Source organism: Musca domestica, unplaced genomic scaffold (genome assembly GCF_030504385.1).
Source record: "Musca domestica strain aabys unplaced genomic scaffold, Musca_domestica.polishedcontigs.V.1.1 35, whole genome shotgun sequence".
NCBI lineage: Eukaryota > Metazoa > Arthropoda > Insecta > Diptera > Muscidae > Musca > Musca domestica.
In genome coordinates, this window is record NW_026712315.1 from 6,565,615 (window position 1) to 6,587,668 (window position 22,054).

Genomic DNA, 22,054 nt, shown 5'->3' on the forward strand with positions numbered 1-22,054 from the left:
CAATAAAAAAATACCAAAATGTCGATCACCTCAACCAAGCGCTTCGCTGGGAATGGACCAAAATACCTTAGAGCAACATTAGGACAGCGTGTGACGGTTTCATCGACCGTTTGAAGCCCACAACTCGTGCCAAAGGTGACCAATTCGATTCTGAAATTTTCTGATTTTTAGTTACTTCATTCCACCTTTATTTTAAATTATTCTAATGTAAGTTTAATAAAATTGAGCTCGAGGTCTTATTCTAAAATTTGATGCTATTTCCGACATTTTTTGCTTTCATTCAATAATATTTAAAACAATGTAAAAATGATGGCGTTTGACTTTGTTCCAGTTTTTTTATCTCACCCTGTATATATGGCCCAGAAACCCATATTAATGAAAATGATAGCCCTTCAAAAAAAAAAAAAAAAAAAAACATTTATTGGCGTAGAAACACAACAACGATAAGTTGGTCTCATTTTGGACAAGTATCGATGGAATGCCACCGTTCAAAAGCTCTCGGGTGCAATTGTGATCAATTCTTTGCAGAATCGTCAACATTCAGGAGAAAACAAAACCGTTTGTTGTTTGATTAAATTTAATTAAATATAGTCTGTAGTTTGAACTGTGCCATATTTTATTTTTGTTAATTAATAAATCCATTAAAAATGTAACGTTTTTAAATACTTATTATTTTACAAGTACATTCCTAAAAAGCATCAAATGACTATTTGGGTCAATGTCTCCATATGATCTCAAAAGAACTCATCGTCTTCTATTGGTTCAAATGTCGCCATATGGTCCCAAAAGAACTACTTAGACAATATAGTCATGGTCTACTGTTACTTTTCCTATGACAAGCCTATGTTAAATGTCCATAGGAAATTACATTGGTTTTGATGCAACACTTTTGCACTAGTACTGGTGACAATGTCACGAGTAAAATACTACAATTTTACTAAAGATGCTCGCTGCTTGGGTTTATTCAGAAACAAACACATTGACAAAATTGTGTACTCGAGACGGAATTTAGATCCAACCCATCTTATTTCTAACTCTGACTATGTACAAATAAAAAACAACTTGTTTTTTTTTTTAATTTTTTTATTTATTTTTTGTTTTTTTTTTTGTAGATTGTTTTTTTTTTTTTTCATTTTTTTATTATATGTATGTATAATGTATGTATGTATTAGTAAAATATTTTTTTTTTATTGTAAGGAATATTATGCAAATTGCATAATACACACAAAAAAGTTTTTCTCTTTGTTTTTTTTTTTTTTTAATAAATTTTCAAATGATTTTTTTGTTTGTTTTGTTGATTTTTTTTAATATAAATTAAAGGATAAAACGAACACCAACCTTATTACACGGAAATTATGGTATATAGGAAATTAAAGGAGTAGGAGAAAAAGGAAGAATGGAAGCAAAAAACAAAATAAGACAAACAAAAAAGATCTATAATCGAGGAAGGCGGGGAAGAAAAGTGTAAGTGATACAAGCAAAATCAAAAAATACTATATATACTTAGTTAAACATAAACATAAACACATAGAGTAGTTTTGTTTGTTTTTAAATCAAAGGCAAAATATTATTAATAATATAAATACATACTAAAACAAAAATGTAATATTTCTTATTTCTTTAAAAAATATATATATGTATATAGCATTTTTTATACTTTTTATTGTATTGTAGGCTTTTTGTTATCGGTTTTCGTCCAAAATTGGGGAACAGCACACAAAAACAACAGAAAAAAAGGAAGAGTAGGGACATGTCAAAAAAGATGTAGATGGTTGTTGTAGTAGTATTAGTAGTTTGTGTCTTCTTTCGGGCGTGTGTATGTTAAAGTTGCACAGAGGGACTGAGAAAGTGTTTCGGATTCTCACAACAAAGCTAATTCCCATTTATCAAATCCGGGATTTATGGCAAAATCTGTCGTAGTTAGTTTATCAAAGAATGTATATGCTTTATATTACATCAATATGGGATGGAAATGGTTCGCTTACTAAAAAAATATTTTTTAATGGAAAATTGTTGAACCTTTTTCTTTTCATTATTTTTTCTTTTTTTGAAAAGTGCCATTAAAATATTGGATATTGGCAACCAATGTTAACATTTATTTTAAAAAATTACTGCTCCAATTCGAAATTATTACTCAGTTGGTGCCATCTCTCACATACACACGCCTACATTAGTTTTGTAATAAAAAACGAGACATTGTTTGTATTTGATTTTTTTGTTTTCTTCTTTGTTGTTTTTTTTTTTTTATAAAAAAGCGATATAATTTCCATTTGTTTGTTTGTTTTTTTCTTTTGTTATATATAAAATAGGTTTTTTTGTTGTTGTTGATTTGTTTTTTTTTTTTTTAATTATAATTATTATGTATTATATTTATTTTTATATAAATTTTGAGGTGTTTTTGAATGAAGATGGGGATTTCTCTTAATATTTGTTTTTCGCTTGTTTGTTTGTGTTTTTTACAAAGGATTTCTGGTTTAAGAAAAAAGTTGTGTTTAAGTGATTTTCATTTTTTGGTTTTACGAGTTGTTGTTTTTGTATTATTTTGTTGTTTTGGTATTGTATTATTTTTTAAGAAAAAATATATATATGAATGCATTTAGTTTGTGGTAATTGTTAAGTTCATTTTTATACATTTTAAATTGGCGGTTTCTTTTTGTTTTGTTTGATAGAGTTTTCTTCTTTGTTTGTAATAAAATATCAGTTTTCTTTTTTTTTTTTTTGTATACGTTACTTGTTCATCTTCTTCATGTGTTTATTTTATAGGAGAAAATAGTGCCACACACATTTGAAAAAAAAATATTTTGAATATTTTCTTTTTTCGCGATAATAGTTACTTTGTGTGTTTGTGTGAGTCTGTCTGTTATTTATTTCCTTATTTAGTGAGACTTTTTTGCCTTTGTTTTTGTGGAACTACATTAGGTGTGTCTGGTTACCCTAAAATGTATAACAATTGTTACAATTTGTTTGTCTGTTAACCCGAAAGTTCTGCATAAGAGAGCGGTTAGAGAGATACATTTTGACAGTTCTTTCAGTGAGAGTTTGCAAATTCTTGCTAGACAAATGTCTTCTTGCAATCACTTGCAACTCTTCTTCTTCTTCTCATTCAACGACATTCACTCAGATGTTTTTACTGTTTGTTTATTTCCTTTTTGCGCTTTCAATTTGAATATTTTATTTGGAATCAGCAGTTTTTGGGGAACAACTTTACAAAATGTGAAAAAACATAAATATTAATATGCAAGAAGAAAATAAAAGACTATTTCCAACGTTTTTAGGCAAAAACCCTTAGCAACACGTTTAAAGGATTCCGGGGAACACATAAAATCTATTTTTTTATTGCTCATATTTTTATTTAATTGCTAATTTCCTTTTTATTTATAAAACTTGTTTATTTCTTTTTATTCTTTTAATGGGGACCAAATTGGTGATGTCTTGACAAATCAGCTGATTAGTTGCTAGCTTCTGCAGGAATACCGTCTGTTTACTTTTCGTCTTTTTCTTGCTAAAGAGAATAAAACTACCTTACTCCCTCAGAAAGAAGTTGCTGGACAATTCCTGCTGGAATAAATAACCAGACGCACCTATTATGTCCAAGTTTTGAAAAAAAAAAGTTTCGAAGTTCTTGTTGAGATGTTATTGAACAGCAATACGAAGCAAAGTTACAAGTCCAGAGAAATATTGGTGAAAAAGGAATAAATAGATCATGGATTTCAGTTGGGACTGGAAACTAATTCTGTTTGCTAAGACTATTTTTCAGGTTTAAATTATCTTATTATATATTTAAGGTATATAGAAAAATCCAATATTTCCATAAACCGAAATCCAAATTCGTAACAATCCATGTTTCCAAGGCCTCATAAATGCAAATTCCCACCATTTCAACTGGAAGTCGGATTTGATAACTTAAAACCCAGAGAGTTGTCTATTACTTCGTTAAAGGAAAAGACAACTTCACTTCGAAAAATTCAATAACTCAAAGAATATCCATTTCTTAATTGAAACAATTTGGGGATCGCATACCTAAGGTCCTTCATATGATTGGAATTCCCTTTTATATTCCAATAATTCAAAGTATACACACTTCTTAATTGAAATAATTTGGGGTTCTCACAACTAAGGATTTGGCACAATTTATGTTTTCCACTTGTCTCGGTACTCCCTCAAAAATTTTAATTTGGTTTAAATTTTCCCAAGGATAGGTAGGGTAGGTAACGAAAGAATGTTCGACCCCCTCTTCCTGATATGTGCGCAAAGGTTTTACTTTTATGCATAAATAATTAAAATCTGGACATATAACAAAAAATAATGATAAGAATAAATGCAAGAATGTCTACATCGCCAAAGGTATTGAATAAATCATGGAATTTCAGATGGGAAAGTTGGTTTTTCAGAAAGTACTCAAGGGAAAAAAGCCACTCCATGGATCTTTCTTTGTATAGAGGGGGCAGTATTAAAATTTTAATATTTTGTAATTGTCAACAGAATTACGTTCATAAATTCAAATTGATGGAATACAAACTATATCGATTCTTCTACAATGTGAATTATATACGTCAGTGTTCGAATTACTGTAGAAATTCAAGATCTGTATTAACTTAATTTGACTCAAGTCATTGATAGTGACCATTTTGTAAATATCCAGTCGAACATTTGTTTAGTGCTGAACGAATTATTCCAACTGTTCTCTTCATTAGATCAATACTGGAATTCTTATATTCTTTATAGAAAATCTATTCTGAATATAAAATAGCCTTTGACATAAGTCAATGGCATAGTTTTTGCATAGATTTCCTAATAACAAATTGTTCTCTAGGAAGTCAACTTGTCTATGTCACATAGTGAATTATATGGTGGTTTATGGAATTTTTTCTTCGGCTACACAAAGAATTTCATGTATTTCTCAGGATATATTCCAAGTTTTCCTTTTCATTCATTGGAGCTATTATAAATACAGAGGAAAACAGTAGTACGACAAGGAAAGAGATCGAAAATTCTCCCCATTGATTTGAGGTCTGGGAACAGATAAGACTGCTTCATATTCATTTTCTCTCACTTCATATTGTTTGCTGGCTTCAAAACTTAATTCTTTTTTGTTCCGCTTCATTTTGTAATTAAAAAAAAAAAACTGTATTCTAATTGTTATTGTAAAAAATATGATCATGCTTTTTCGATTAAACAAGAACCCCCAATATTAATTAATTTATCTTTCTTTCTTTATCAACTTAAATATAATTTAAAAAAAATCTTTAAAATATTTAATTTGTTTTGTTTGTGTGTGTGTGTTTTTTTAAATAAAAGCAAAAAAATTATTAATAAACCACATAAACTAGATATTATTATGTATATATATAAAATGTAAATTTCAAAAAATTACATATATAAATTATTTACGAAAACATTAACGTAAAAAAAAAGAAAAACAAAAAAATTAACACTTTTTTGTTTCTTCTTCTTCCTCTTTTCTTTAATAGTTGTTGTTCTTGCTGTGTTAAATCGGGTGTGAGTGTGATTTCCATTTCTTTTTTGACTGAAAAAAGTTTTGTTTTACTTCTCCTTTTTAGCGAATTGCGATTTTTCTTCTTCTTGCTGCTGTGAGTGAGATTGTGTTTTTGTTGGAGGAGGAGGAGGAGTGGAGGTGGAACGTATAAAAACCTTGTGATTTTTGTGTTTTTTGTTTTGCATTCAATCAAGTTTACTTTTTTCTTCAATAATTTCCATTCCAGGAGGATGTTTTTTTGTCTCTTTATTGTTTTTGAAGTAAAAATGTGCTGTTTTTGTTTCTTTTCTTGTAGGTGTTTGTGTGTATTTTTATTGTTTGTTGTTGTTGTAGAAGTAAAATTGTATGTTCTTGTTTGTTGTTGATTGTGTTTTTATTAAAAAAGTATGGTTGTTGTTGTTGCTGTAGTTGTTGTTGTTTTAAATGAAGTAGAACTCTTTTAGAGCAAATTACATTTGGTCCTCTTCCTCTTTTTGACTTGCAATGCAGCTTTAGTGGCGGTTTCAAACACTTCTCTAACACCCTCCTTGGACTTGGCCGAACATTCTAAATAAGCAAAGGCATTAATTTTTTCAGCCATAGCACGACCTTCTTGTGGCTTAACAGGTTCCTGCTTCATTTTTGCAAGATCCTATTTTAGAAAGAAAAAAATGAAAAATTATTTTAAGAAAATTAAAAAGGAATTGAATTTCCAAAGTACTTACCCGAATTGTATTGGGATCGTTTCTCAAATCTTTTTTGTTACCCACCAAAATAATGGGAACATTTGGACAAAAATGCTTGACCTGTAATAGAAAATTAAAGGGTTTAATGAGGAAACTTAAAGAAGAGGGGCTTAAAGATATATGATATTTCAAAGGTCTTCCGGAGATGGAAGGCCTAAAAATTTTCTTCTAGGGATGGAAAATCTTAAAAATGCCCTCTGTGAGATAGACAATTTTTTAATTGTATTTTGTAACTGGGAGATCCCTTTGATATTTCATAGAACTGAATGTCATGTTTGGAATGGCTTCTTTAAATTTTCTATAGATAGAACTTCTCAGAGTCTTCTATGTATGAAAGATCTTGCAAAGGTCTTGTTTGAATAGAAAACCTTCTTTAGTTTACCTATAGCTAGAAGATTCTCTTGAAGTCTTATACTCAAAAAGAGCCTTCAGAAGGTCTTGCATCTTATGCCTTCCATAAAATAAAAGGTCTTCTTAGGAATTTTAATGGGACAAAAGTTCTTCTAAATGTCTTCCGATGGGAAGGTTTTCTGAAGCCTTCTGAATTTCTTCTTGGGTTCATCTATAGCTAGAAAGCATTCTTAATGTCTTATATTCTGAAAAGTCCTTCTAAACGTCTTCTATGGACAAAGGGGTCTTCATTAGACCTTTTCTAGTACAAGTTCTTTTAAAGACTTTCGGTAGAAATTGGTTTTCTAAAAGGCGTTGGACAGGTCTTTCATAGGAAAGAAGGTTTCCCAAAGGCCTTCTATAAGGCAGATTAGCCTTTAAATTAATTCTATAGAATAGAGGCCTTGAGGCAATCTAGGACTATAATTTGAAGGCACTTTAATATTTATTTACAGATCAAAAGACCTTCTAGGTCTCCAGCAATATAGAGAACTTTCTTAATACCTTCTAGAGAACAGAAACCTTCTGTATGATAGGGTTTCTGTAAGATAGTTTTTCTATAGAATGGTTTCCAGTATGTTAGATTTCTTATCTTCTAAAGGTCTTCTATATAAAGAAACCTCTTAAAGGTCAATTCAACGATGTCTTTTTCTAAACCAAGAAAAAGGGCTATGTTTGAGAAATTTCTTATAGTGTACTATAGGATGATGGGGCTTCTAAAGGTGCTCTATACAATAAAAGTTCTTTTCAGATCAGGTCACCTGCAAAATGGAGAATCTTCTTTTAGAACAAAAACCTTCCCAAAGTCTTCTCTCACATAGGTGTTCTATAAAAAAAGGTTTTTAAAAAAATGCTTTTCTGTAAGTTAGAGTTCTCATCTTCTAAATGTTTTGTATAAAGAAACCTTTTAAAGGTCCATTCTAGGATGGATTCTTCAAAAGAACACAAAGCCCTTCTTAAGGTCTATAAGTTTCAACACCTTATAGTGTACTATAGGATGGAAATACTTTTAAAGGTGCTCTATAGAATAAAATTTCTTTTTAGAACAGGTCTCCTGCAAGATGGATAATCTTCTTAAGGTCTTCTATAGAACAAAAACTTTCCCAAAGTCTTCTCTAACATAGGTGTTCTACAAAAAAAGGTTTCCACAACCTTTAAAGGTATTGTAGGTACTGAGGACGCCTACTGTATAGGCTGTATATTTTAGAGTAGACGGACTTAGAGGGTGTCTACTGTGGATATTTTCATGCATATTTTCAAAGGGTCTTCCAATGCCTAGTTCTTGTTTGGCAATTCTTACCTCTGGGGTCCATTTTTCAGGAATATTCTCTAGCGAATCGGGTGAATCCACTGAGAAACACATTAATATAACATCTGTGTCGGGATAACTGAGTGGACGAAGTCTGTCATAATCTTCTTGACCAGCTGTATCCCATAAGGCCAATTCAACCTGAAATTTATAGAAAAATATATAAGTTAATAATATAGAAATATTTATAACAAATCGAAATTAATGGCGATTCAAAAGTGAACTCGAAAGTAAAACAAATGTTAGATTTTTATTTATTTTAAAAAATAACTTTTGGCTGGAATTTGTTTTTTTTTTCTTTTGAATTCATTTTCGTATCGTCCTAGAGAAACAGATCAAATACACCACAAAAAAGTTAACAAAAATTATATTTTCCAACAAATTTAATTGACTCAAATTGCCTTGTGTGTGTGGGTCAAACTTGTAAATCTCATGCCATGGACACATTTAGCTTGGACATTGATATCAATCTAGGGCTAGGAATAAAGGCTTTTGTTTTATTAATTGATTTCTTCATATACCTATTTATTTTGTTTGATAATGAAAACCAATGAACCAGCAGACCACTAAACGGAGATAAGGCAAGAAAGACAGACACACACCGAGAGAGAGAGAGAGAGAGAGAGAGAGAGAGAACTACAAAAAATTGTTACTTGGTATTACTGTATGTGACGTGTAAACAATAAACAAAACAAAAAAAATAAACAATATATGGAAATAATTAAAAAAAGTAAAACAGAACTACTAGAGCAATTTGTAGGGCGGCCAAGCTTCAATAATTTTTCCCCTCCGAGCGACCTCTACCACCCCACCGCTAATTTCTTTTCCACCATGTCTATGGTATATTTCTGGAATAATGGCCAATTAAAAGAGGAAATACCATAATTATTAATCATCGTCACTGTTGTTGTCGACAACAACGTCAGCCAGCAGTGGCAGCAGCACCCAACAATAAGCAGCAGCGACTGTCAATGCTGGTTTTATTCTTGGCGTGTGTGTGTCTGCTCCGATGTTGTGCTGTCTGCTAATAGCAAACAATGACGGCGAACAACAGCAACAGCAAAAACAAAAAAACAAGAAGATAGAGAATAGAATTCCATTGGGCTACGAGGGAGAGGGATTAGGGGAATATTTTGCCAAAACAAAAATGAAAAAAAAATAAACAGCAACTCAGAAACCCAACGAAAATGGCAGCAAGGGGGAGCGGCGATGGGAGCAAAGTATTGTAGCCCACTTTTTTAAATAATTTTAACAGTTTCTTAAAAAGGCAACTGAACTGGAAGCAAAATAAGACTATGTCCCCACTTTCTTTACTTCTTATCACAAGACCTACTCCAATTGTGGAAAAAAATATACCTAATTACAATCTTATCAAAATAAAAATATGAAAAAGAATAAAATGCAAAAAAAACATAATTTCATTTAGGGGGAATTTTTTAATTTCATCTATCCACACACACAAAAAGAGGTGAGGAAGCGATAAAACAGCAACACCAACAACAACGCCAGAAAACTTCGAAATTATTTCTTACTTGTAATTCTAAAAATAGCCATGAGGAACCAACAAAAAACCTTTGCCTTTGACAGACTTAAGCAGCCAATTGGTAGTTGTTGAAGTGAGACAAATGACAAATTAATAACTTTGCTGATTTCATGCAATATTTCAGTATTATATTCAGTATTTAAAAACACGCCACTTCTACATATCCATCCACGAGACGAATGTCGTCATAAATGTTGCCATAGGAAATGTTTGCGAAAACAACAAAACTCAGTGATAAGGCAAACATATGAACTGTTTCTATCTAGTAGTGTAGAGTAATATTTATCGCCACGGGGGAGGCGCGGGGGTGATAGAGTACTTCAACAAAGTGTCTAATTAAATCGAATTTAGAAAAAAGGCTAATTAGAAAAAATAAAGGCTCAGTGGCGGCAAAATATGTATATATTTTAAACCTTGTTCGTCTTCGACAAATCAGTCGATTTTGCCAAAAGGTTTATACCCTCAGCCAATGTTTGATTATTTATGTATTCCTTTTTTTTAAATTTTATTGAATGAAAGTAAAAAATGTCGGAAATAGCATTAAATTTTAGAATAACTTTGGATTTGTTCGAATTGGTCAGCTTTGGCACGAGTTGTGGCCTCTAAACAGCCAAATGAACCGTCACACTCTGCCCGAATCTTGCTCTGCGATATTTTGGCCCATTCCCGGCGAAGCGCTTGCTTTAGGTGATCGACACTTTGGTATTTTTTAGTGCCAACCTTGCTTTCCAAAATACTCCACACACAATAGTCCAACGGATTGTTATCCGGAGATTTTGGTGGCCATTGTGCGCTGAATATGAAGCCAGGAACCTCATTTTGTAACCATTCTTGGCCGCGTGTGCGAATGAGATGGTGCTGGGTCCTATTGGAATGAATGTTCAAGGTCTGCGGCCAAAATGTTTGCGTGCCCAAGGTTTTAATGCACCCTCCAGAATATTTTTGCGATAATATTCGGACAGAGAGCGGTCATCGGCTGTTATGGTAGCCCACACCATCACGATGGCCGACGCTTGAGTTCTGGTGGCCAACCGAAGGTGCTCATTTTCAGCTGACCTCTTTGGCATGTAAACACAAACAATTTGTTTGTTTACAAACTGCTGGACAACGAATGTTCTCTCATCGGCATTTTCGCACCTGACCTAGCGCTGATGCCAATATTAGGATTTGCAAAGGTTGGAGCAAATTCGGATTATACGTTCTCTTTTTGTGAAGTAAAATATTATTCTTGAAAATTTCGATCGAAAAATGTTGTGGAGGATGAAGCAGAAGGAGTGAACCGAAATTGCCAATCTCCGAACTCGATCTAAGTTTGATGAAGATATTACGATGTACGTAGTTTGGACCAAATCGGATACAAGTCAAACCATATACATATGTCCTCCATACATAGCGTGCGTGGATACCACAGAGATATAGCTTAAAAGTTGTGGATATATCGCCCTTTTCGATGTCTTCGATTCGCCCTGTCACTTTTGGTGTGCTCAATGGCATACCTGTAAAAATCACTGGCGCAATTCTTCGTATCAGTCCCAGTAATGAGTTAAGAGTGATGGAGCTTTTTTAGGCGTTGCCTACAATTTATCGTTTCCCACAATATTTTGGGTGATCTGCCTATTTTAAATTTCCAAAAATTAAAAAATAACAGAAAATACCTAATTTCGGAGGGAAGGAATGGACTCTGCCTGTGACCCTGACTTGGGATGATGCTACCCCACCAATATCAGTAATGGTGGGTAGTTGTCTGAAACGACGGTTGGGGAACTCTCTGAATTGCAGGACATTTAACATTCCTGTGGTTTATAAAGATGAGGTGTTTTGGGGATGAAAAATCCGGTAACTCCGATTTCATTTCCTGCCATTTTGTCATTTATCCAGTTGGTAAGATTATATTTTTTATGGCGACCTGTGATCCTACTTATCCTAATTTTCCCTTTAATTTCCCCTGTCAGTACTTTAATATAATATGATGCAATATGATGCAAACTGTGCAAGGGTCCCTCATGTAAGGATTAATGTCCCAAGATTGTTAGACCTTAAAAATAAAACTATAGACAAAAGCTATTACGCCCAAGATTTATTAAAGAAATTTGTCTATAGTTTTATTTAAGGTCTAACAATCTTGGAACAATAATCCTCACATGAGGGACTTTTCAACACTCAAATATTGCATACGCAATACTACTATAGCCAAATGAAGATATAGACAACGAAAAGTTAGCTTTGTCTTTTTTATCCTGGTGTCTCTCACAATTTTTTGCATACTCAACAATTTTCAAATGACAAATATCCTACAGTTTTTGTTATTTTTAACATATAAGAGTTGAGTGACTTCAATATTTCCACTCAAAACCCTGAAATGATATAAACGACATCTGCTGATCCGATTTTTTCGAAGATAAACGGTGAGACCATTTCGTTGTCTATATTTTCATTTGTCTATGATGCTACCTATCATATTGTATTAAAGAAAGATATCTTAGTCCTATTGTTAAAAACGACGAAAAAAAGTAAATTTCCACACCCCAATCATTGAATGAATGAAGGACAATTTTACAACACCTAGGGGCTGAAATCTTGTTCCAAGAAAATTTGGAAGGAAAATGATTTCTTCCCATTGTGTTATCTCTCAGAATACAAACATGATACATGCATTTCTTCCAATTCTATTTATTTATTTATAGCTATTCACTTGAACCGATAAGCAGCGATTTGATAGCGAATAAAATGTTATGACTAAGACAGCAAGAACCCTAACACATTGTGGACTTTAAGAGTGCAGTTGAGTACTCTTCCTGTACAGGTAATAAATTTCCGTGAAAAAATCCCGTATACATCGAAATTATTGAAATTCTGAATGGACTAATAAAATAGCATATATCAAAAAGCCAATATGATTACATCAAATACATCTCTAATAAAGGTGCAATAATGCTGCGCATCTATTGGTATGTACAATATTAGTCATTTTACAAAAATTATCAATATTATTTAAATAGGAGGCACTATTATACAAATATTGTTGTTCGATCTTAACCTCCACAACCTATCTACTTTATTCCGTATCAATTGTTTCCACCTCTAGACGATCATATAACGTTATAACATCACCCCGCTTTTATTAAACAATAACTATTGATTTTGCCAAACATAACCCCTCTGAAAATAACTGTGCTATGTGATCATCTCTTGCTTTACTAACTCCTCCCTCTACCCCTTTCTGATTGTTTGCCAATCCACCCATCTATGTTGTTATTCATGTGATGTAGTTACAAGGCGAGAGGTGGTTGGGGTGTTTGCAAGTTGTGAAGAGCAAGGTATACTTTCATTACTTCACATACTTCGTACATACATGCCTCCGTTGGAGATAACATGGATTTTTTTTTTTTGTGGAAATGATTATGACTCAAATGTAAATAATGATATAAAAAATATCAACATTATTATCATCATTCGAGAGGGGGGAGGGAGTAGGAGGTTGACATGGTGATAGTGAGCTAAGAAGTTTAGCAAAGCAAAAAATGTTTAGTATTAAGAGATAATGGAAAGTGTTTCGAGGTTGATCGTCATGGGAAAGGGATATAGTGTTGAAATATTTTGTAATTTGTTAATTTTTTGATATATATTTTAGGGATCATTGCAATTCATTCTAAAATATTTTGAAATAGGATCGTTTCAAAAAGATAATTCAAGGAATTTTTCAAACTATAAAAGTCTTGGAATGCATACTTTTTATACTCTCCACCATACTATGGGGGGTATATTAACTTTGTCATTTCGTTTGCAACTCCTCGAAATACTCATGTCAGACTCAACAAAGTATATATATTCTTGATCAGCGTAAAATTCTAAGTCTAAGTCGAAAAATCTAAAAATCTAAGTCGAAGTTAGCGATATCCGCCTGTCTATCTATTGTAATCACGCTATCTTTCGAACGAATTGAGATAGAAGGCTAAAATGTTGCATGCATGTTTATTTTGCCAGTAGGCAGGTTAAGTTCGTAAATTGATTTTAGCGACATTATTCTCCGGAATTGTGGATACTACAGCCAGCCTAAGACAGAAAATTGTCTGTGCAAGTCTACGACTTCGTATAGCCCCCATGTAAGGGTACCTCCCTATATTCGATATTTTAATGATTTTAGCGACATTATTCACCGGAATTATTTCAACTTTGGTATTTGAAGTTCGTAATGGATACAAAAGCCTATGACAGTAATTTGTCAGTGGAGGTCCCGGTCTTTGTATAGGCCCAATATATCAGTACCCCCCAATAATCGGTATTTTGACGATTTTAGAAAAGAATTTTTAACGGAATTTATTTTTTGAAAATTTCCAAATTCGTTGGTAGAGCGTATTCAAAGTTCGGCCCGGCCGAACTTACTGCTTTTTAACTTTTAGGCCTCTGCCTAAAATCATCGGACGCAGCAGTACAGAAAACCAAGCTCAATGTGAATCTGAAGTCTACAATAATGATATGGTTTCTTTGTACTGAGGAAGGGGCGGAACAGGAGTGTGAGGGATAGCATTACTATCGAACTATTATGATAGTTGACCTAGGCTTTAGGCTAGCAATTCTGACGAAAATACATATTATCAAATGGGAACTGCCTTGATACAGGCGCCTGATGTGTACAACTCTTTATAATAATCAGGATAACAATTCCGCTGGGAGGGCAACATGCTCTAATTCAGAAGATTTTGTAAATATCCATAACGTCTCAGGTAATAAGCAAATCAGTACTGACAGATCAAATTAAACGGAAAGTTAGAATATTCACATCCGCATAAGGAGACCCACAGATCGCCATAAAAAATGTAATCTCACCAGGCTGGGTAAATGAGTATAAAATGGTAGCTGGTCATTGCTCTAGAAAATGAAATCTGATCCTTGGATACGCAGGGTATCCTCTCGGAAACTGCACTTTTTAAGTAATTGTTTATACATTTAAAATGTATAAACAGAAGTGTTGCAACGTGGGAACCGATTAATTGTAGGCAACGCCTAAATTGCCCTTGAACATCTCGAAAAAAGGATGAAAAACTCCATCACTTTCAGCGCATAACTCGCTCTGATACAAAGAATTGCGCCAGTGATTTTAAATGTTATACCTCTGAGCACTCCAAAAGTGAAAGGGCGAAGCGAAGACCTCCAAAATACTATCCCTAGTTAGGGTGATATCTGAAAGAACTCTTAAGCTGTATATCTTGGGTATCCATGCCCTCTATGTGACGTGGAGGATATATGTACATGGTTTGCCTTCTAGCCTTCTTCAATGGGAGAAATGTGAAAATATTCACCAGTAAATCTGCGGCCAGTGTTGGTTGATTAATCATGCTAGAGTACACTTTTATGTTTTAGCCCAAGCTAAGATTAAAAATTGAAAAGTAGGAAGCCAATGGTTTACAGAGAATAGAGACCTTTCTCATAATTTATAAAGCAACTCGGCGGTCAGTGCTTGGTTATGCGGCTACATACTGGCCTGTGTTACAAGTGGTATTCAGTCCTGTCAGAATGTCGTCGGGGGAATTGCATCGGACCATTTTCTTTTGATATGTCAGCATAACCACATGCTTTTGTTCCAGTGCTGGCTTGGTTGTTATAGCTAAGATCGAATCATCGAGACAACCACGCCCACACGGTGCCAAATCAAATCACATCTATAACTGAAAAATTACCAAAAATAACCCATATTTGGAACACCCAATCTACAAATGTGTATCTATTTCACATGAACTTCCGTCCCTAACCTTCCAAACACCATTGAAGAGCAGGTTTTCTCGGTAAAAAAAAAGTTCAACCACAACTATAATAAATGTGCTATATTTCCCCTTGAAATCAAAAAACGATATACGTCCAGCATATACACGTCCTTCAAAAGTTCAAACATAACCACAAGCTTTGTGTTCTACGTTCTAATTAAAACATGGATGTGTTGCGCCCCCTTGATGACAAGTTCTACCTACGTCCATAAATAAAGTGATTTTTTCTGAAGCATTTCGGCAAACAAATGAATATATCGTAGGATAAAGTCAGTGTGTATCTCTCTCCTCAATATTTATAAAGCCTAATTATCCAAATGAGAAATTTTAGTGCTTCGGTTAGGGTCCTAGAAGCAGCTAGGCACAATTCAGTTACAATAAAAAAATCCCATGGACCTCATTACCCAAATAATTTGGCCCCAATCTTTGTATTACATGAACCTAGTCCACCTTCTCCTTCTGGCCCATATATCACTCGTGATTGCAGTATCTCTTCGTTCGCGTGATCTCTTCAATGACTCGTTTATTTTGTGTATTGTTTTTATTAGTATTTATTCGGTCTCTTCTTTTTTTCCAACAATCGCATTTGAATATAAAGTTGTCTGCGCATATCTTTATTCTCCCTACGCTGCTAGTCGTCTGGCCGGTTGTTGGTTGGCCGTTCGCTCGGTTCCTCCTTTTGTCATTTGAATTTGTTGTTTTATATAGACTTCTCCCGCCGTCGTTGCCGTTGTTGTCGCCGCCGCATTTGTTATTATTATTTCTTTTTTTTTTTTTCATTTTTGTTTGTATATTTATTTGTATTAAAAGTGCTTTCATATGACTCTTTGGACTGGCTCAGACGACGAACCTCGTCGTTTGTGGTGGCTGCTGGCTGGCTATGATTATGACTATGCTTGCTGCTAGTGTATCTGCTGTTGTGATGTCTTTTTGGGCGTTCGTATGTTTGTATTTGTATCATTTTGTTTTTTAATTTCAATTTGTTTTCATCATCATCTCCATCATCCAACAGCAACAACAATATCATCTCTTTGTAGCAGCAGATTTTGTCTTGTTTTCTTTTTGTTTGCTCCTTTTTGAAAATATTTCTGTGAGTGTTTTACTTTTGTTGTACGTTTGGATAGGTTGATTGGACAGACGTTCTTATGTTCACAACAGTCGTCAATTTATAACAAATTGAAATTTTAAATAATGCATTGTTCGGTTTTATTGTTCGTCAGGGGTTTCTTCTTTGTATAATTATTTAAAGAAGCAAAATCGATAATTGGGAATATTTGCCAAGAACAAATCATCCGTACGTCCGTCGTCATCCTCCACCATCAACAAATGTGTCTTCATCTGAACCAACGGGTATTTCTTAGAAATGCCCACAGATAGTAACGTTTCTTGTTTATCAATTTTGTAGCCGCCCGTTGAAAAGATATGAGGAAATATGGCCCAAAATATGTGAACTCTGATTTTCACTTCCAGTCGAAGTTTCATTTTCCATTTAGGGGAATAATAAATACGAAGAATGGAAATTGCGATGACTGTTGAAGATTATAGGTATTTGCGGGATGAAAATAGGCGCTTTTTGGATATGACAATTTCGGACAATTTGTGCAGATCCTTCTATTTTTATACTTGGAAAATAAAATTAAAGAATTTTGGTAATAGAAAAAAAATATGTAGCGCGATCTATTTGAGGTATTTGCTGTTGAAAGCTACCAATTTTTTCGGCACAAAAAAAACATTAGATAAACCCTCTACAAAAGTCTGTACTAGATAGCTCTCGTCTTAACGGTGGCTTTTGAGAAGTCTTGGTGGAAGATAGTTTATTATTCAGAATTATGTATTGAGAATGGAAGTAAACCTTAGAAATCTTTTCAGAAATAAGTCTATCTGAAAACAATTAAATACTGTAAATTGAGTGGAATTATATTATGATATTCCAATAAAACCCTGAGATGTTGCTGACCTATTGAGCAAAACTTTGACAAGAAAAGAAATTGCTATCAACAAAAGGAAGAACATTTGAATAACACAATTAACATATCCTCTATCTTATGGTGGGTTACGTCCAAGGATGAAAATATGATTAAGTCTTCTATCAATGTTTCCAAATTATTGGATTAATAATTTCATTTCTTTCTTAGGTCCACTGGTTTTCAAACTCAAATTGATGTTTATAGTGCAATTGTAAGGTTTAGAAGATTTTCCAAAAGAATTTAAGTTTTATATAATTCTTTGGTTCCTCTTCTATTGAGCTTACGATCTCGTCACTTGGGTAAAAAAGTTTTCTGTCATAGGAGTTATTTTAAATAACTTCTGGAGTGAATATCCCAGGCGAAAAACAAGGGAACTTATGAGGATTGGTGGCTCTTTCCGAAACCTAGGTATTCCCTGCCTTACCCCCTGATAAACATTACCATCGTTCTCCACTAATAAACAAATGTTGTTTTTTAAAAACAACAATAATGGGATTAAGCCTGACGATTTTTGCAACAACAAAATACTACGGTATCCCAAACAAACATGCCAACACAGTTCTATTTTTGATTAATTTAAATACGAATCTTTTCGTAGCTACATACCAATTCATGGATTCACATTTTATTGATAAATCCGTATTAAATGGTATACTAATTTGAGGCTATAGTTACAAATTGTTTTTACAAAATTGGAATTAATCGAACTTGTTCTTTAATGCGTTACTATGATTTTAAACTTCAATAGAATATTATTCAACTATTTACACAACTAATATCCAAAGATGTGGTGAGAAATTGTAACAAAATCATCTGAACTTTAGATGCTGGGCACATTAAAATTTGGCGCATTTTTTGACAACTAAGAGAATTTATTCCCCGGCTTTCCTTTTTAAACACACCTGCTGGAAAGCTCTAAAGTTAAATAGAATACAATTCCTTGTTGCCAAATATTTATTTGGCTCCCAAGTTTTTAATAATATAACCAGAATATCTAAATATACTCACAATAAACCACAATGAATGGCAATATACTAAATTAATTTTTCGAGACATGACTAAACAAACGGAGATCTGACACATTTCATTTGGCGACTGAGAGCAATTTTTCTTTGACCCTCACTGAACATACCCAATTGTTGAATACAAATTTTTATATGACTTCAATAGGTGACATTTTGGGTTCTCTCTTGTCTAATATTCACAGAATATCGAAGGATGCTAATAATTAGCAAGAAAGTAACAATAACAATGTAAAACAATCTACTCTACACTAAAGTGAGGCATGTGCCAACAAACAAAAAGAGATCTGGCACATTTCATTTGACAACTGAAAGAAATTCTCACAAAATTGTAAAGAAGCAAAAAATCACGTACCTACATTCGAAACACAACAAACGAATAAGTAGAACAATTTATAGCAGTGCAAAAGTACTTTAACAATAGAGAAAAAATCCCGAAATTTATTGGAAATCAAAACAAAGGCAAATAAATATTTCAGATGAAAACAAACGATGATGACGACCTATTAATTGAAATATTTTAACAACGAATTCGTTTTGTGCAAACCAGAAATATATAATTGATTGAGGTTAGGTTTATTTTTGGGTGTATTTGACTAGTCGTAGCTGTCGCCGGAAAGCAACAGCTTGGCTTAAAAAAATATCTATCATATGACGGACTTACCTGTTTACCATCGACTTCAATGTCGGCCACATAATTTTCAAAAACAGTGGGCACATACACTTCAGGGAACTGATCTTTGCTAAAGACAATCAGCAGACAAGTTTTACCGCAGGCACCATCGCCAACAATAACCAACTTTTTACGAATCGTCGTCATTGGTTCTAGGATGGAAAAAGGAAACAAAACAAAAAAGTAGAAAAACAATGAGTAACAAATTGAGAAAAAGAAATTAGGGTAAAACTAACAACAAATGACTATTGAAATGATTTTTTATGACAATTTCCATAATTAGCTAGATACATATGAATTAATATATAAAGAAATTAAACACCCACTGCTTTTTTTAAGGCCCATACTGTAGATGTAGTTAAGCGTTTAAAAGGAAAGTATTCCAATTTGTTTGGAGGGTGGTGATTGGCTGGCTGAATGACTGACTGGCTGGTTGGTTGGTTGGAAGTTTAACGTTTTTAGCGAAAGAAGAAAGAAAACAGCAAATAATTGACGACGATGACAATGTTAATATGGTGGTCTGCTGCTGGGCTGTGCTCCCGTAATAGCCAGCCCCATAGCAATGAAACCAAGCGTTTTAAGTATTACAATACGCGAATTTATGACACAAATGTGAAAAGAACAACTTTTTGTTTGCTTTCAATAAGCTTAAGTTTTTCTTGGGTGAGTAAGAATTGTTTATCACTTATTTGTTTTTTTTTTCCTCCTCCGCCAGCACGTCGGTGTTGTTGTTATTGCTGTCGTGATTGGTCTCCTTGTTAAAAGTTGACGTAGAAGAGAAGTCTTCTACGTATGACGTTCAAGTGCGTAGTTTGACATTCTAAATTTTGCGTACATCTCTTTCCCAAAACATTTTGTTTTTGCCCATTACACAGTGTCAAAATTGACAGATGTTGGCTACAAAGAGAAAACTATTTTGTACAAAATTGCTTGCTTTTTGTTTTGCTTTAATGTGCTTTGTAACAGAAAATCAGCGACCAGAGACACAAAATTTTCGATTCAATTGGTTGTTGCGTTGTAATTGTTAGTACTAGAGGCAGCAAAGGCGAAGTCGTCCACACCACCACCTTTTTCTTCTTCTTGTTTTTTATTGTACCTTAATTATCAACAAGTATTTCAAATTTATTTCCTCAGAATTCACTTTTTTGTAAAGTTTCCTTCTTTTTTTTACAACATTGGCTGCTTTTTTCAAGAAGCTTTTTCTTTATTTCTGTGTTCAATGATATACAATTGAATTTTTTTCTTCATCATCATCAGCACCAAGTACTAGTGACTGGCAGTCAGGCAGGCAGGCTGACTTTGCTGCTGAAGTAGAAGAATCGAATGGAGAAGAGAAAAAACAGGCAAATACAAAGAAGAAGCAGAAATAGAAGTAGTATGTGTTTGCTGCCCTTCCTTGTACACTCCCCACCACACAACCCTTATTGTGTAAAACCGTATACATTCCACCTTAATCATCATCACACAACAGTTCATTCGTTCCGTTCGTCGTTCATTTTTTCGCTGCTTTATTCCAATTTCTTATTAACACACACACACGTACACTTTATATATACACACACATTTAAACGCATTCAATCATCGTTCATGATCATAATTCACTTTTTTCTTCTTCGTGAAATTTCAAAAAAAAAGTTTCCAACATTTTAATGCAAGCCCAAAATTCCTTAACGTTTTGGCAATTTTCTTTAAAAACAATAATGCCCATTTTGTATTGGCCTATAGCATTCGCACTCATTGCTTATTTTTGGAAATTGCATACTAGATTTTTTGTTACCCATATTTTCGTACATACATTTTTTTAATATGCTTAATTTCCTCTTGACAAAAATGTAATGTACTTCTTTTTGTGTTATTTGTACAACAGCACTCGTTTTCCTATACTTTCTTTTTACTTTTTGCAAATTCGTATCGTTTAGTTTTCTTCCAACACCACTTTAAAATAATAAAAAATTTAATTTTATTTCGTTAAGTTGCTTAATGTTTTCACTTAGTTCCAAAAAATTTTTTCATGCAGTCTACTTGAAAATTATGATGACAGACAACGCCTTGACTTGACGTTAGTTTCCGATGTTGTACGAAGAAAAATGAGAGAAAAAAATGAAAAAGGGAGCGAGACGGATATACCGAAACTCCATAAGTGGGAGTGAGAAAACTATAGTTTTATTGGCGGATATAAATACCGACTATCGTAGGGTATTTGATACTCATGGAATACTCGTTAACCACAAAAGAATATTAATTTTCAAAGTAGGTTTTTTTATTATTTTTGGAATAAAAAAGCATATAGACTATAAATTTTCCGCAACATTTTTAGAAATAGAGTATAATAGGATTACTTCACTAGTTTGTGATTTATTATTAAAAATCATCCTAGCAGATGCAAGTGAAACCATTGACATCCAAAGTAAAATGATAGCCAAGTAAAAGAAAATAAATTTAAGAATAAAAGCATTTACAATATTAATATCAGGTAAATTTGCAATTTATTTAGAAAAGTGTTTATGATGGGTATGTGTTTTATTTATCAAACACAAAATGCATAGAAACTCCCACCAAAGACATAGAAGTATAAAGATGGGACAAGACAGAGTTAATATATGGCAACCCTTTGAAAATACCTCTGTTGTTATGATATCGTAACAACATAAGTTGTGTTCCAGAACCACCAAATTAGTACTAATTAGCACTAATTCTGCTACAACGCGTTCCCGTACTCCAAAAACTAGCAAAACTTGCAGCTCTCTCGAGAAAAAAATGGCGCTGAGTGGTGCACATTTCTGCTTGTTTTAGCTACATGAATTTGGCCGAGCAGAAATGTGCAAATTGTAAATTTGACATTTAATTGGCAGGGCTAACAAGGTTGAAAAATGTATTGATACATTTCAATAAAGAAATTGATCAACTTGAAAACTAAAGGAAAAACTAATATTTGTCGTGCAAAAAACAAAAAGAGAAAATATGGAGCAACTGATGTATTCACTTTTGGATGATTCCAGCAGTAAAGAGGACTGACTGAATGAGGAATCAGATTAATTATAATTATAAATTATTAATTTTAACTTATCGTCTTCAATACTCATTTTTTAAATGTTGGCGCTCTTTTCAGTAAGGTTTCACCAGTCCGATTTAGGCTGTTTACTTTTGGAATTTTGAATTTTGACAT

The 22,054-nt window shown here is 33.2% G+C and overlaps 1 protein-coding gene across 2 annotated transcripts; it reads right to left on the reverse strand.

Moving 5' to 3' along the window:
• Nucleotides 1-1,619: 1,619 nt before the first annotated feature.
• Nucleotides 1,620-20,965, reverse strand: LOC101900695 (ras-like GTP-binding protein Rho1). Of its 2 annotated transcripts, none has more exons than XM_005190432.4 (5): nt 20,684-20,965; nt 18,880-19,040; nt 7,913-8,062; nt 6,202-6,282; nt 1,620-6,128 (listed from the first exon to the last, which is right to left on the reverse strand). In XM_005190432.4, exons 2-5 carry the CDS (start codon nt 19,033-19,035, stop codon nt 5,937-5,939), a joined length of 579 nt encoding a protein of 192 aa, XP_005190489.1. In that variant the 5' UTR covers nt 19,036-19,040; nt 20,684-20,965; the 3' UTR covers nt 1,620-5,936. The 2 variants fall into 2 exon arrangements, with proteins under 2 accessions (XP_005190489.1, XP_005190488.1); XM_005190431.4 differs by lacking the exon at nt 20,684-20,965 and adding an exon at nt 19,215-19,785.
• Nucleotides 20,966-22,054: the final 1,089 nt, after the last annotated feature.